At 36.6% G+C, this 15,200-nt stretch overlaps 1 protein-coding gene across 1 annotated transcript in view; it reads right to left on the bottom strand.

Annotated features, from left to right (window-relative positions):
- The window catches only part of LOC149200328 (cullin-1-like), a 121,330-nt gene that overhangs the window by 43,049 nt on the left and 63,081 nt on the right, over nucleotides 1–15,200 (bottom strand). Inside the window, exons 4-13 of the mRNA XM_089402656.1 lie at nucleotides 4,544–4,729; nucleotides 4,299–4,346; nucleotides 3,986–4,189; nucleotides 3,800–3,877; nucleotides 3,508–3,597; nucleotides 3,314–3,394; nucleotides 3,129–3,191; nucleotides 2,557–2,679; nucleotides 2,322–2,462; nucleotides 2,178–2,233 (exon numbers count right to left, since the gene is read on the bottom strand). Coding sequence (XP_089258782.1) covers nucleotides 2,178–2,233; nucleotides 2,322–2,462; nucleotides 2,557–2,679; nucleotides 3,129–3,191; nucleotides 3,314–3,394; nucleotides 3,508–3,597; nucleotides 3,800–3,877; nucleotides 3,986–4,189; nucleotides 4,299–4,346; nucleotides 4,544–4,729 — 1,070 coding nt within the window. The remainder of the gene's footprint in view (nucleotides 1–2,177; nucleotides 2,234–2,321; nucleotides 2,463–2,556; nucleotides 2,680–3,128; nucleotides 3,192–3,313; nucleotides 3,395–3,507; nucleotides 3,598–3,799; nucleotides 3,878–3,985; nucleotides 4,190–4,298; nucleotides 4,347–4,543; nucleotides 4,730–15,200) is intronic.

Here is a 15,200-nt window from a genome sequence, read left to right as displayed (position 1 = left end):
CGACAAACACCGAATAAAACACTATTGCAAATTCACGAAAAATAGATAAACCACATGAACTGAGAAAATATTGCACACACATAAAATAATGAACACCGAAGGGAAAACCAGTGCTGCAGATGAGGGTTTTTATTATTCTTCTTTAGCAAAATTTGGGATTGAAATTTTACAAGTGCTTGCAGTAAATTGGCAACGCTCCTGTAAATTATTTTCCCTAGTGGTATAAAAATACCTGGAAGGAACTCGGCCTCCCTCTGCAAGGGCGTACGACCTCACATGTGTTACCCTGGCTAAACGAAATTCGACCTTACAGCCTCTGGAAAACTCAACCTCCTCCAGCAACTAATCTCGGCCTTACCTCTCGTCCTTCCCTGGATAAAATCGTGCTCAAAAACTGCCTCTTTCTCCCACACCTGCAAATGCAAGCTCGGCCTCCAGAAACCCTTGCACAACAAAAAAATCACGGCCTCCTGCAGACAAGTCAAACTGGCAATTTTCTCCCTCTGGATCTCAGAAACTGGAAGAAACTGATGAAAAAATTATCTCTGAAAATATTCTACTAAATCACCGCTGACTCCTCGCTGCTTGGGGTCCACAAGCTATCACTGTGCCCTTGCTCTCACTGCAAATTTGTATCTTTAATATGTTCTCTAAATGCCCATCGATTTCCTCTTATAATCTCTCATTGATCAACTAATAACCACGAACTAATCTCAATCGATGGCTAATATCATCTCGACCACATCACGTGACTTGTTTAGAAGTCACCAGAGAAAAATCAATTTAACTCAATTAATCCTGATTAATTAAGCCATTTCCCTAAGTTAGACTTGGAAAAGTAATAAACTGATTAATTAATCTACTTAAATTAATTTCCTTGGAAATGTTTTCCGGGTATTGGAGAAAATTAATCCACTGTGTTCCTTAGCCTCATGGACACCATCTGAGACTAGAACATCTGTCCAAGCTACATAAACTAACAATGCAGACATGAGTCCCTGCATCGATCCATGTGTATCATAGGAGAACAAAACACTAGAATGCAGAGTGTAACAGGTGGTTGGAATGCAGCAATGGCTGATTTTCTGAGTGAAGAAGCTGTTGAGTGAGACCAAGGATGCTAGTGAAGAAGAGGGAGCCAAGTTTAGCTGATATGCAAACTGTACAAGGACAGAGTGCAGATAGTGGACTGATGAAGTGTTAAGAATACGGAGGCCTGCTGATAGAGCCATTATGTGTGTTGCTGAGAAGAACAGAGGGACGAGTGCAGTTAGAGGCTGTGTTGACAGCGAGAGAGCAGAGCAGCATTGGTAAATCCAGCAGAGGATGTGTAAGTTCAATGTTGTTGCAAGCAGAGGGAGCTGCAGAGAGACAGATCAGATCACATGTTTCAAGATGCAGCGGTAGGCCTAAGTTCTCAATTTGAAAATTGTATGAAATAGTAGAACTCTTGGCTGTAGTGGGAGTGTGCCTGCAATTAATAGAGGTTGGTGCCTCTAGGCAAGTTAGTGCTTGCTGTTTGAGGGGGGTTGGGGCCTCCTCTGATTGGCTGCTCACAAACATATGAGGTATCTTAGTAGCTTTAGATTTACATCATAACAAACAACATTGGTGGTTCCACGTTAAATCTCTGTTGTTCATGTTGTTTCTGTTTGTTCATGTGTTGATTCATATTGCTGCTACATGATATATTGTTGATGGCTCACACGAATGATTGCCAGGATTAAATGAAAATATAAATTGCCATTAAAATTAAAATTGCCTTAATACTGATTCACCCCACCCCCTCTCTTCAGTATTAATTATTGTTTCCAACAGATATTGTTTGGCATAGTAATTTTACTACCTTAATTCGAGTAGTTGAAGGTTCCACCTACGACTTTCCACTAGAGTTGTTTGTGCTAATTTCCAAATTGGGCACTGAGCCCAGGCTTGAGCTAAACTAACTTAAGTATAACTGTAATCACTTACAAGAAAACCCCTAAATAACGTCATGAATCAATCTTCGAGCATCTGAAACATGTTTTACTGATATTGTTTCTGTGCATACTGTTCCCTACATGCAGCTTAAAAAATAAATTCAAACAAGAAAATAAATTTCATATTACAGAAAGCAGCATGAATTTTATGATTGCAAAATATTTCCTTCACTTTATAAAAAGTGGAAGGAATTTTACCTGTAAAATTCTGCAAATAAATCTTCATCACTAACATATGGAAGAAGCTTGACTACCTGTAGCAGTATTTAACCATCAGATCACTAACTCAAATCAAATTGCCACCTGCAAAGTCTGCAACATCCAAATCAAAGTAATGCACACCTCTTCGAGGGTATATTCATCATTTAATTTTTCACTACCACCCTTTTTCAAGATGTTGTCAAAAAATGTAACCAATAATTCTGCAATCCTTTTTCCTGTAACTTCCTTGTTACAAAATACCCCAAATGCTTCCTTCAGTGCCTGCAAATAGAGTTAACATCCATAGGGAGTGTTTCCCAATGCACTGTATTTTGACAAAAAAAAGGCATGATAAACAATATTTCCTTCAACCTACCTTATGGAAAAGGGAGTGGTTCATAAAACACTCGTTCACATATTGCAAGTACTTGTCATGCAATTCAATAACTTTCCTCACAAATGCCTGAAAATCAACCATGTTAGTTAAAGAAATTGCAAGCTCAGGATCTATCATCTCCACAAAGGCTAATGTCTTTGTGCAATGTTCAGCATATCATGTTTGGTCATCATCTGCCAAATTATAACAATATGCCAAGTAACCCCCAATAATACATAACGTCATAAATTTACCTTCATTATCAAAACATTCAAATGGAAAGAGATTAAGCCTACAAAGTAGAAGGAATCGCAGATAAATAAAGTTACAAATAAGATTGTACCCTTTCTTCTGCACCAACCTTATTTTCTGCCTGAAGAACAACTCAAAGTAATACAGATATCAGACAGGCCACTAAATGCTGGAAATGTAAGCTATTATATTTTGTAGAATATAAAGAAACAGGCCATATCTGCTCAAACAGATATAACTAATAGTTAATTTAACCATCACGACATACCCCATAAACCAATAAAACCTTAAGACACATCCAACTTGTAAATCAAAATTACCTTTTTATTGCTTGCTGCATCTTCCGCATGCTTGACTAATGATGTACCCTCACCAGTAACATGCTGCAATGACAGAAAGTAGTTTGAATAAGGGGAGGTAAGTTAAAAAACAAAACCCTTTGCCTGCCAAGTGGAAGTAGCTGATCTAGGATATTTTCAATCAATATGCACCAATTGGTGTCAACCTGTTTGAAAACTTGAGCCAAAGGTTCCAAGCCTTTACGTATCCTACAAAACAACCTATACATCCTTGAAAGATCATCTACCTGTACAAAAAGTTAAATCAGGAAATCAGCTTTTTGACTAAGGAATTATTTTGAAAAAACAGGTTCAGAATCCCCAACAACACAGCAATAATCAAATGAAAATGCCATGGCACCTTTTCATCTCTTAGCAAGGCATGGCACCCTGGAAGCTCCTTCTCTAGAAGTTGACTCTCGTACTGGGAAAGTAGCTCATTTTCTACTTTCTGCAACAAAAGCCAGCAACAGAAAAAACAAATATCTCAGCTGTTCTTTAAATTGTGTGTATGATGAGTTAATCATGATGGTTGAAGTAGTGGAATATATGTACTTCACCGAGTAAAAGAAACAACGAAAATAATTATTTCAACAATAAGCTAAATGCAAGAACTTTGGATAATGGAAAGAAATTATTTTTAACACACTCACTTCCAACAACTTTTGTTCACTGCTTGAATGTAAATAATAGGAAGCTCTTTCTTTTACTCGTTTCAGACACTCTTCAGCCTGTAGTTAAAAAGGAGATATACATTAGCTTCTTGAAAGACCCAATATCCATTCGATACCAACACTCTGACACATGTCTACAGCACTAGCACCTATTTCTCCACTGACCTTAAGCATATAATCCGTACAAGAATCCTCTAGAATCCATGATGCAGCTTTTCGAGAATAGTAAGAAGCAATGCCATCCAACATCGCTGACTCAAAGTCATTCTCATAAGCATCCATGTTACCCATCCCAATCTCCACGAAGATTCCCAGAACATTTTTCAGCAAACCTCGATCAATTTGCTCTCCTTCAGGTTCCCTATCAACCTGCCACATAACAAGCACAATAGGTCATATACCATAAGCAATAAAAAAAAAGCAATAGGTCAAATAACTAAAGAAAGTTTTCGACATTTCAAGGCAATACAAAACGTACCAGAGTAATCACAGCATCCCTTACATTATTCTTAATTTCTTGGTAAACCTGCAAAACAAGTGAAAAGGTTGATTTTAAAAATAGTTTATCGCCTTTATATTTGCTAAGAGCCAGGATATCCACCCTAATTCCAAGATATCGTCATCTGAAGTTTATTATAATCATTGGAAGAAGAGAAAAATCATAGGAAGAGAGAGAAGGTATAAACAGAGAGAACTCTACACAAAGTATCATCTGATGTTTACCAGATCACGGAAGCACATGACACTAACTTCATTTAGTGCAGGAAGAGAACGCCTTGCAATGAAGTAACGATCCAAGTAATTAAAGAAACGTGAAAGCCACCGAACCATTATTTTGTAATTTCCCCATTGCTTTACAAGTTCTCTCAGCAAAAGCTCATCATGTTTCTCCCTCAATGCAGGTAGTACCTGAGGAAAACAACCAATATATTTCAACTATAGACCAAGATATATTCAGATATTATCTTACATCAGTGTTTCACCAAATAGAAAGCTCGTAAAATTTTCCAACTAATAACAGCAAATGCATCGCTGTGAAAGATGACAGCACAAATGCATGAAGAATGAGGGAAAGCAATTGCAAACATCACATGTAGTGGTAACAAATATGAAATCTGCCACATTACACATGATTTAAAAATTCTGAATGACCAAACTAGAACTGAGTTGAGCAATCTGGCTCTAAACCGTACTTCATTCTTCAATACCAAAATGGGGATAAAACAAACACTTGTATGCATCACTAAGGCCAAAATGTTAGCTGTAAGAAAATTGAAAAATCAGAAGACCTTAGATGATTCGGAACAATGTAAACTGACGCCCAGTTGATAAATCTGCCTGTAAGCAAGATGTTGATATTCCTTTCCCCATATCAAAAAGGGAATAAATGAATGACTAGTTTGCATCAATAAGCCAAAAAGAGACAGGTGCAAAAACTTTCCAAACCAAAAAGAAGTCAAACGATTAACTCTAAAATCATGCACATTGAAAATTAAGCAGAAATGTGAATCACATAAATATATCATCTTGTTTTCAGATGTAACATCATGAACCTCTTAACATTAAAATTTAAAACTTAAATGAAGCTCCTAAACTCAGTATGCCGCATAGATCCCACCTATTTCCAACCTTGTGAGAGCCACTGGTATAATCATACTAGGAAATCTACTACTTGGAAAGTTTCATACTGGCTCCTCGTGAATGGCTCATTTAGAATATAGCACATGGGAACTTCTACAAGATACTACATCACAGCCATATTTTCTTCAGTGGGCTTCATCAGAGTCAAAACTTCTAGAGAATTGATGCCTATAAAATGCTCGGATTACACATAGGACATTCCTGGCATCTTTGTTGGCTGTTGTTCATATTTGTCTGCGGTAATTAGTATAATGAACACCAAGCCTGTGCATTGAAAACCTTATCTTCACTTTGGAATTTTTTAACATGCATACAGGCAACAATAACAAATGGAATGACATACACAACAGTAGAAAAGCTAGAATGCTAGGATAGACTATTTGAGGGAAAATTAAAGATTCATTTTTATCTCAGTGACCAATCTTGAAACAATTTTGAAAGCATAAACATTAAAGATACAGTATGCCCTCATACACTAATGTTCTACACCTGGCGTCTAATATAATCATCCATTCTTCCAAACTACCATATGAGCAATAGAACCAAAGATCTTGAAATGGCTTACCTTCGATTTCCTTCCGGACCAAGCCTCCTCAAGTTTAACATCTTTCGCTTCTCTTGAGGGCTTCCTATTCAACACACAAACTACTTCAGGTACTACTTCCTTCCACACTAGTATATACAACGCTTTTGTCCAATATTTCTCTAGACATGACTTTCCCTGCAACATACTCTTTGTCATCTTTATAACCACATTGCATTTTCTTTTAAGACTAGAGGTTTGTCTCTATATTCCTTATCTCTTGCAAACGCTAGAGAATCCATTTCATTAGAGAAAAAAATTGTTGGTGTGCGTGGTAGCCTTGAAAGGGCTTTTACAGAGGATTTGTGTCTTAGCATGCGGAAGACATTATTTGCCTCTTCTACTGATCTATGTCTTCTTTCCTAAGTCGAACTTGGGAAAAATACAATAATTAAAGTAAATTAATTATTGTTGACTATTGAGATACCTTTTAAAGATAAATAATTTAAATATTAAGTAACTTATAAGTAATCTCAATCATTGATCTCCAAGATGGTTCTAGAAGCGAGATTGGAATTAGGGATTTCAACCTAATGAAGATTATAAAGGAAGGCTAGCAAGGAGGTGAAAACACACGAAGAGCACAAGTTGTGTGAGCGAGTCATTATTCAGAAAAAGCGATTTTCTCCAAGTGTGAGTGGCTCAGTCGACCAATGCACAGAGAAGGAGAAGTGCGAGTGGGTTTGTGCGAATCCAAGAGGGCCAAGTAGGAGGAGATTGTAGGGCCTAGTTGCCAGAGGGAGACTGAATTCATTTTGAAAGAGGCTAAGTTGCTAGAGGGTTGAGTATTCCCTAGTGCGCATCAGTGGCATGCAAGGAGGGCACAGGTCGAGTTGTCGACAGAGTAGTTGGGTCGAGTTCTCCAGGTAGATTTCATCTGGGGGCTAATTTACTTGAGGTTGAGTTAACTTGGGCCAAATTCAGTCCGAGGAAGTCGTATTATAGGTTCCAAGGTTTTGTATTTTTCCTTGTATCTTTGTCGGTCAAAAAACCCATATTTTTCAGATAATGAAATGATGGAGAATTGTTGTGGGTGATTTTATTTTGCAATGTGTGATTGATCTCTTTGTTTATTTCCACTGCATATATTTAATTCTAGAAGTTGATGTTGAGAAATCTATAGGGCAATAGTTAAGATGATTTCTCTTTCTATGATAATTGCTTGTGATCTCTTTTTACTTTTTCTTACTTTATTAGCTTCTTCACTTATTATTATGTTTGAATATCATGAAATAGGTACGAAAACAAGAAGAACCATAGTACACAAGAACACAGAATGTAGGTTGCAAGCCAGGGCCAAAACCTCTCCACTTGATAGGAAATCCCACAAAATCTCCTCTTCTTATAGATTCTTCAATTGACGAATTCCAAGACCTCTAAACCAAGACCAATACCCTGTAAGACCATGTCCAACATTTTCTTAATGATGTGCTTCCCATGTCCAAGTCAAACCCATTCAGATCTCTTCCAGCAACACAACTTCAACGACCAGCTTCAGAATTTATGCCCCTACTATAGGTTTGAAATTTTCGACCCCCTGCAACTCCTACTGCATCCACATGTATGAGCGAAATTAGCCTTCCAAGGCCTCCCAACAACTTCGCTTGCCTTGTTTCCTTGTCTAGGGCTAGTAGGTGACCTAGTAGACCCCTTCTTCTAGCAGATTTGATCCTCTTCCAACAGATAGAGAATTTTGACCTTGAAGCAGCAAACCCTAGCTTCTCTTCTTCGCACGTGTGAGAGAGAATTAGCCCAAAAACCATCTTTCTTCATCCTCTTCCTTCTTCGCTTGCCTTCTTGTTCTTCTCCTTTACTTGAACGAGTGATGAATGTGTCTCAAGGAGGTTGAGTTCCCTCTTTTATATAGGATTCTCAAGGTATACGTGGCTCCTCAAAATAGGCCGACTTTCCAACTGCCACCCCAACTTGGCCTTGAAGGGTTTTCTGACACTTTTAATGACAAAAATAATTTTCTTTACAAGTTACAATGTGCCCGATGAAGTCTTCAACTTATGACAATGACTCTTTTTACTTCTTGACCTAAGACAAATCCTAGAAGCACTCAATGGGTGCTTGACCTATAAAATAAAAGACCTTGAGCATGAAACCCATGCTCCAAAAATAATAATATTATTATTCTTCATTTTACAATATACAAGAATCAAAAGTACATTTCATATTTATGAAGACCGAACCTAGTTACACATTTTCCAATAGTTAAAATACCAATGATTTTATTTTTCGTTGATTTAGTAATTATTTGGGTAAATAAATAAATTGTTGGGGATAAATTAAATTGCTGGGCTAGTATTAGAAATTTAACATGGTATCAAAGGAGTCTAGAAGACACTGAAAGAGAGATCTGAGATCACGAGCATTTGCAACAAGGAGTTTTTCCTTTTTGCAGTGACAGAATTATTTCTTAAAATTTTGTAGCTAGGTTTTGTGGTTGTGGTTGATTTGTGGAGATGGTATCATTGAGCGGTTTGAGATACGAAGATAGGTTGGACGGGGTATTAAATTTCAATACTTGGAAGGAGTGAATTACCTAGATTTTGAAAATGAATGGTCTCTAGGATTTAGTGAGCAGAGGCATGCAGGTTCCCTCATATCTGAACCTTGCAGCTGAGCATAAGGCCAAGGATATGAAAGCAAACTACATAACTTTGGATGGTGCGAGGGATAATATAATTCCTCACATATCAGGGAAGGAAACCAAGAGACAAATGTGGGTAGTGTTGACCACAGCTACGTCAACACCCCAAGAAGCAGAGTACATATTAGCAAATAAAAAACTTTCAAAATCATCTTCATCATGCAGCTTTCAGATTATCATTGTAATCCAAATTTTGCGGCCCTGTGGGCCTTTATTGTAAAAATGATTCCAGTATGACTATTAAGCCCTGTAACAAGACCTAGCTAAGCATATGATTCTTCTCAAAGGGTTTCACTCTAGGGAGTTTTTTAACCTCCCTAATTATTTGTGTTCCTAGGAACAAATAATTAGCAGAGTTTTTCTCCCAGATATACCCCAAAGCTAGGGTGGAACTCATTGATGAGGTCTTAGGTGATTCCTAGTGTTATAGAGTCTATGTAAATTTTCATACTAGATCATTCTTCGGTGTTGCAAAATTTGGTTAGGTATAAGTGTGTATTTTAATTATTAAAATTTCCAAGTGGTCGAAATTTTAAATATTTGGATGCAAATTGTAAAATCAAATGTTTATAAAAGTTGAAGGGGGTAAAGTACTCATAATTAGAACCTATACACCTCAACTTTGTGTTTAGACATCTTTTGAGGGTTGAAATTATGTCTATCCCCTCGTTATTTTTATTTTTCATTCTTTGGCAAAAAAGGCCAAAATATTAGCGAGAAAATAGTCGAAAAATTAAAAATGAGAGAAAATAATTCTCTCCAAGTGGAAAAACAAATTTTTGAAGGTGATATTCCACGAGGAAGAATTAAATTTGACAAACTCAATTCCAAGGCAAAAAAACCAACGAAAAATTCAATGGGGCCAAAAAATATTTATTTTTCAAAAAAATCAATTTCCTGGGTCCAATTGGTTGCAGAAAATTCGTGGGTCCAAAATAAGTTAATTTTTCAAGGTCCTCCATCAAAGGAGAAATCAATTTTTTAAGAAAAATTAAACTTATGGACCAAGGAGATCAAGTCAAAAGTGACTTTTTGAGGAAAAAAGTTCAAAATAATATTTTTGGGACCATGAAAAAAGGAGTTTATCATGGAATTTGAATTTCTTCATCTAGATCAAGGGACGGGATTTATTTTTGGCATGGAACAATCATCAAGTAGTTTTTATTATCTGCGATCAAGTCATCTTCTATATAAGGAAATTATTGCCTCCTCATTTGACATCGAAAGTTTTGTAATCAAGCTTTGCTAGTTGTAATACTTTTTTATCAATAAATCAAAAGCCTTTGGGGTTTACTCTTAAAGGTGTTCCTCTTCATTTTCTTGTAGTAATTTTTCTGGATCATGTGATTAATACTCTACTGAATAAATTTTATAGATTATTATTTCTCTAGCCATTTGTTGGATCAACTATTTAAACAGATATCTTGCATTAGTTGATGCGTTTTAGAAAAACATGTTAATTTGATCTATCTAGTAGGTATCTCTAGATTTTGAAGGTTATTATGTTATCTATGCCTCTATTGATCTAATAATCTGATTTTAAATGTGTAGAGACTTCACATATTATGATTTTAGGTGTACGAGGAAGCTAAGTTGCACTGAAACGGATATGGAAACGCGGTTTGAAACGGATACGGCAAATTTTCAAAAAATCAGGATACGATATGGCAAGGAAACGGCATATATATACATATGACAATAAAACTTTCATATTACCATTCATCTTATAGAATCTAGATTCTATATTTAAAAATAAATAATCATCATCATGAATTCCACATAGACAAATCATCATCACCAATTTAGCTTAAACATTGTCATCATCATTATAGATTATTATAACATTCAACATATCCTCAAGTTTATGTTTCCAATTTCAATCATCAACATCATCACCAAAATTAATAATGCTAAATGCACACTACATAGTACAAATTACAAAACTGAAGTATGTATGGCTGGCAGTCTACTATCATATGACATATTATGGTATTCAATGTCCATTGTTCAAAAGTTTAAAACATCATCATAAATTACTTTTACATATCATCAAATATGTTTTCATCCATGTAACTAAGATTCACATCATCATTTGGATCCTATCCATGAGTGGGAGCATTGTTGCCATGTCCACCTGAAGATGCAATTATTGGTGCCTCCTCATCAAACAAAATCATATGAGACATGGCCTTCAATGTCATATCCAAGTCAAGAAACTCTGGATACAGATCCAAAACCCTTAAAAATGCTCAAAACATTTCAAAAATAGGATCTTGCGTTTCCAAACAAACGGAAACACTCCAGAATTAGGATCCTGCATTTCCAAAGAACTGAAACATTTCTGTGCCATTTCCGAATCACTGAACGGTGTTTCTGGGGTTTGTGAGAGACGTTTCCGGTAACTTAGCGAGGAAATCTTCAGCTAGACAAACCCACTCTCAAGTCAAGAAACCTCACGAGCCCATATAATTAAATTTCATGGTTTATCTAATGATTTGATTTGCAAGGATTTTGGCTATTGCTCACCATAAATATTTATTTCCAACATCTATTTGAATTTATTTGTGCACTAAAATAGATCTACTTATAAGAGCCATGAACCATTGTGAATATTGTAGATTATTCTTGTAAATAAATTTTATCTAACCCTTTTTTTGTATATAGCTTCTAGGGTTTTGTTTGATTTTTTGCAGATCTGAAGGGAGAAATTGAATTTTTGCACTTCTAGCCCATACCTAGCCTGGACGGCTAGGATTTGGGCTCATATTATCATTTCTTGATTGATCGTCTCGTTTTTTCTGCTCTCTCTTTCAAGGCCACAGAGATTTCAGGGTTTACTAGCCCTCCAAAAGTCATCAATCAATTGCTCTGTGACCCATTTCACGTCAAGAATTTTTTTTAAAAAGGCCACACGGATTTAAGGTGTTTTCGGTGGTCTGATCTGGATTACGGTGACTCTCTTCATCAAAAAAAATTCTTAAGGGAAGCTGCTAGGCCTAAAACCCTCGTCTCAATTCAAAGATAAATTTTCTCAAGGGTTTGACATTCAGAAATTTATAAATAATTTTGGTAAATTTATTTTTTTTAATTGCTCTTATTAAAATTCTAACTTGGGTTATGATTGCAGACAGACATTTGATATTTTGTGATTCAAGTTTGATTTCAGGGCCTCTTGAGGCAGGCTGCAAGGCTTATTGGCCAATTCAGGCCTAGCCACAGGCCTGATCAGGCCTTGAAGCCGGCCGCAAGCTTTAAAAACCACATTTCCCTTTGACCACAGGCAGATTAGGGTCAAACCCTATCTCTGTACCACATTTTTGCAGAAAATGCACCACAAAAGGATCAAGAAAAAACCCTGTCTGCAGTCCTAGAGGGATCATAAAACCCTAACGTCTGAGCATTTGAAATATAAACAAATCAATTGCAATATTTTTTTCTGGGTTAACTTGTTGTTTTGCAGGCTTCAACGAAATTTTTTAGGGTCTGTTATCAATTTAATATCTGATGTATTGGATCATTGGATTAACATTTGTGTTGCAGCCTTATTATCATCTTTGGAAAGGTTTATATTTTCCTCTCTTGGAATTGGGTTCTCACTGTCCATCAAATCAGCTTCATAGCCTTAACGCAGGCCTAGAAGCCTCTATAGGCTGCTCCACAAGCATTTTGAAGGTCTGATCACTGTTGCATGTCAGTGTAGGGCTAATATTCTTTTGGTTGCAGGAACAGTGTTGCTTTGTGGAAATATTTCATCATTTGCTTGAAGCCTAGGCCTTGACAATTAGCCTATAGACTTGATATATCAACCTTTGGTATGGGGTTGCAAGGCATTAGAACCTTGATTCTCCTCCAAAGTCACCTATTGCAGACTGTGTAAAAATATCAGACCTGAAGCATCACATTCAGAGCTTAATCACATTAAACATTAACAACATTACGCCTAGAACACTCAAGAATTAATCACATTAACAGCAAAACGGCAAGTACTTTCTGGCTATGGTTCTTGCATTTTGTGGACTGATCTCATCTTGACAGTGGTATTTTTCAGGTCTGTTGCACTTGCTCTAAGCATTAGAGTCGATCATTGTGCCAAAAGTGCAGTAGATTGGTATTGGCATTGTTTTTTCCTTGTTATCTCATCAAAGCATCATGGATAGCATTTTCTTCGTGTCAGATTACTAATCATCTCATTCTAGGGTTGTTTCTCCTCTGTCCTTGACTTGTTTCCATAACTGTGATATCAATATCTTGCAGGAGTAACTACTAATATTTTTGTGCAGGACCTTTGGAGGAAGGTTGCTGGCCTATTGCATTTTTCCACTCAGAGAACCCCTTGGCAATCGGATCACTAGTATAAGGTGACTATCTAGCTTTGATTTCATTGTATTGCAGGACCCTTTGTCACTGGATTTCAAGCTCCACTTGCAGCAAGGACCTGGCATTCTTATCATCTATTGCATTTGAAGATTTTGCTCCTTAGGCCATGAGATTTCTTGCTGTCATCAGCTTGCTCGAAGGCTGAAGTCATTCATAGTTTGATCCTTGAAGCAGTTTTGAACTATCTTATGTGGATCTTTTGAGAGGATCTGTGTTTGTAAGGCTATCATCTTGTAGAGAAGTTCCTTGAAGAAGAGAATTTCTCCTCTCTACAGGACATCTTCTGCTATAATATCATTAATAAAAAGTGTTTATTTTTCTTTTGGGGAGCTTGGGATCTTTATCCCTCGGCATCCTCCATCTCCGTATTTAAAAGGGAGAATCCACTAAACTAACTTGCTAACTCACTAACCTAAATTTATTCACTAATTTCCTCCTCTTACATTCGCATTTTTAGGTCTAATTGCATTGCATCTTAAGGTCTAATCGCATTCCTATCTTGCATTGCTACTTGATCTAAGTGCTCTTGAGTATCCTGTCTATTATCTAACTCAATTGAAGATTAAGTAGTAGTTTCATTTATCTCTTGTTAGCAATCTCATTTGCCATCATACAAGCTGTTACATTTCTATAAATTCTTGATTGTTCAACTGTCCAATAAGTAAGAACATCTAATAGGCACACTATTATCCAAAAGGCATTTAAGACATTGCTATAAATCTAATTGCATCTCTAGTTGCTTCTTTGAGTCACATTTGATTTGCTTCATTGGTCTTTGTTGTGAGCTAATTACCGTGTGATCTAAGTGCTACTGAATAATCTCGGTTATAAGCAATATTGATATTGAAGCATATTTTCCTAATTGAAGCAATCTAATTGCATATTGCACCTCATCGCATTCTAGTCTTAGCATCTTAAAATTTACCTCCAAGCATAAGCTTGGTTGTATAGAAATTTTAGGAACACCATCTCCATCATTCAATTTGAGAAGTTAGACCCCATTCAACGGTTAAAACAGGTGAGCTTGCAGTTTTCTTGTGGGCAATCACTTGTAAGAACGGATGCACTTGGATCGTTAGAAGCAAGACGAGGTATCCTTAATAAAGCCCTAGCTTTCTTCCTTGGACCTTCTTTCTACAACCTTGTCTGCGACTAGCTTCAAAATAATCGAGGAGAAGGCTTACATAGATTAGGCATATAACTAAAAACAACCAAGATCTTTACATCTCATTTGTCTAGCTTTCTCTCTTGTGGCATACTGTTGATTTTGAGCACTATATTTTCCTTGCAACATTACATTACTGCTCTTGTACTTATCTTTACATTACTTGCTCATTGTTCCTTCAAATTGTCATATTCTACTTGAGCATTTCTCTTGAGGTACAAGTTATTTCTCTTGTAAGTTACATTTATCTGCTCATACTTTAATATTTTGTCATTTTCTTACACTAACACTTTCCTTGCAGCACTGCTTATCTTATAACATGGAATATTATCTTGTGCAAGTATTTACATTTGAGCATTGTTATTAGGGCAACAGTTTATAATTTGTTAATCTCATTATTGCCATATTGATCTTAAATTGAATCTATCATTTAATACAAATACATTGCTCATTAATAGTTTCACTTGCTAAATCTATCCCACTCCAAGTTGTCTAAAGAAGTAGTGATCTTGCCTTTAGTCTCCTAGGACTTGTTGTTCCAACAAGTTTCCCCCCTCATCGTCATCTTTAGGGACTACCCCCCTTGACTTAGCTAGGAGAGACTCTAAACAAAGCGAGTAAGGATCAAAGTAGCAACCCCTACTCTGAGCGTTGCACCTTAGGTGTACACTTTAGACGACAACAGGTAGCTGTAACTAGTCCTTATCAGAGTACAAACGAGAACAGAAAAATGGTGTTGCAAGAAAAGTTAAACAACATTAAGATGAACGGACCTGAGACCATGACATCTTATTTCACGAGGGTCCAGTAAGCTCGCGATGAGATTGCAATTGTTGGGTAAACTGTGCGTGATTCAGAGTTCATCGAAGTTGCTCTAAAGGGGTGTGTAAAGCAATGGTCCACTTTTGTGGATGGGATTCTTGCTTGTCAATAGCTTCCTAATTGGAGCTAGTTATGG

Source organism: Pinus tabuliformis, chromosome 2_1, assembly GCF_031772625.1.
Source record: "Pinus tabuliformis cultivar Carrire ecotype Pingquan chromosome 2_1, CPIR1, whole genome shotgun sequence".
NCBI classification, from domain to species: domain Eukaryota; kingdom Viridiplantae; phylum Streptophyta; class Pinopsida; order Pinales; family Pinaceae; genus Pinus; species Pinus tabuliformis.
This window is presented reverse-complemented; position numbering and strand designations above follow the sequence as displayed.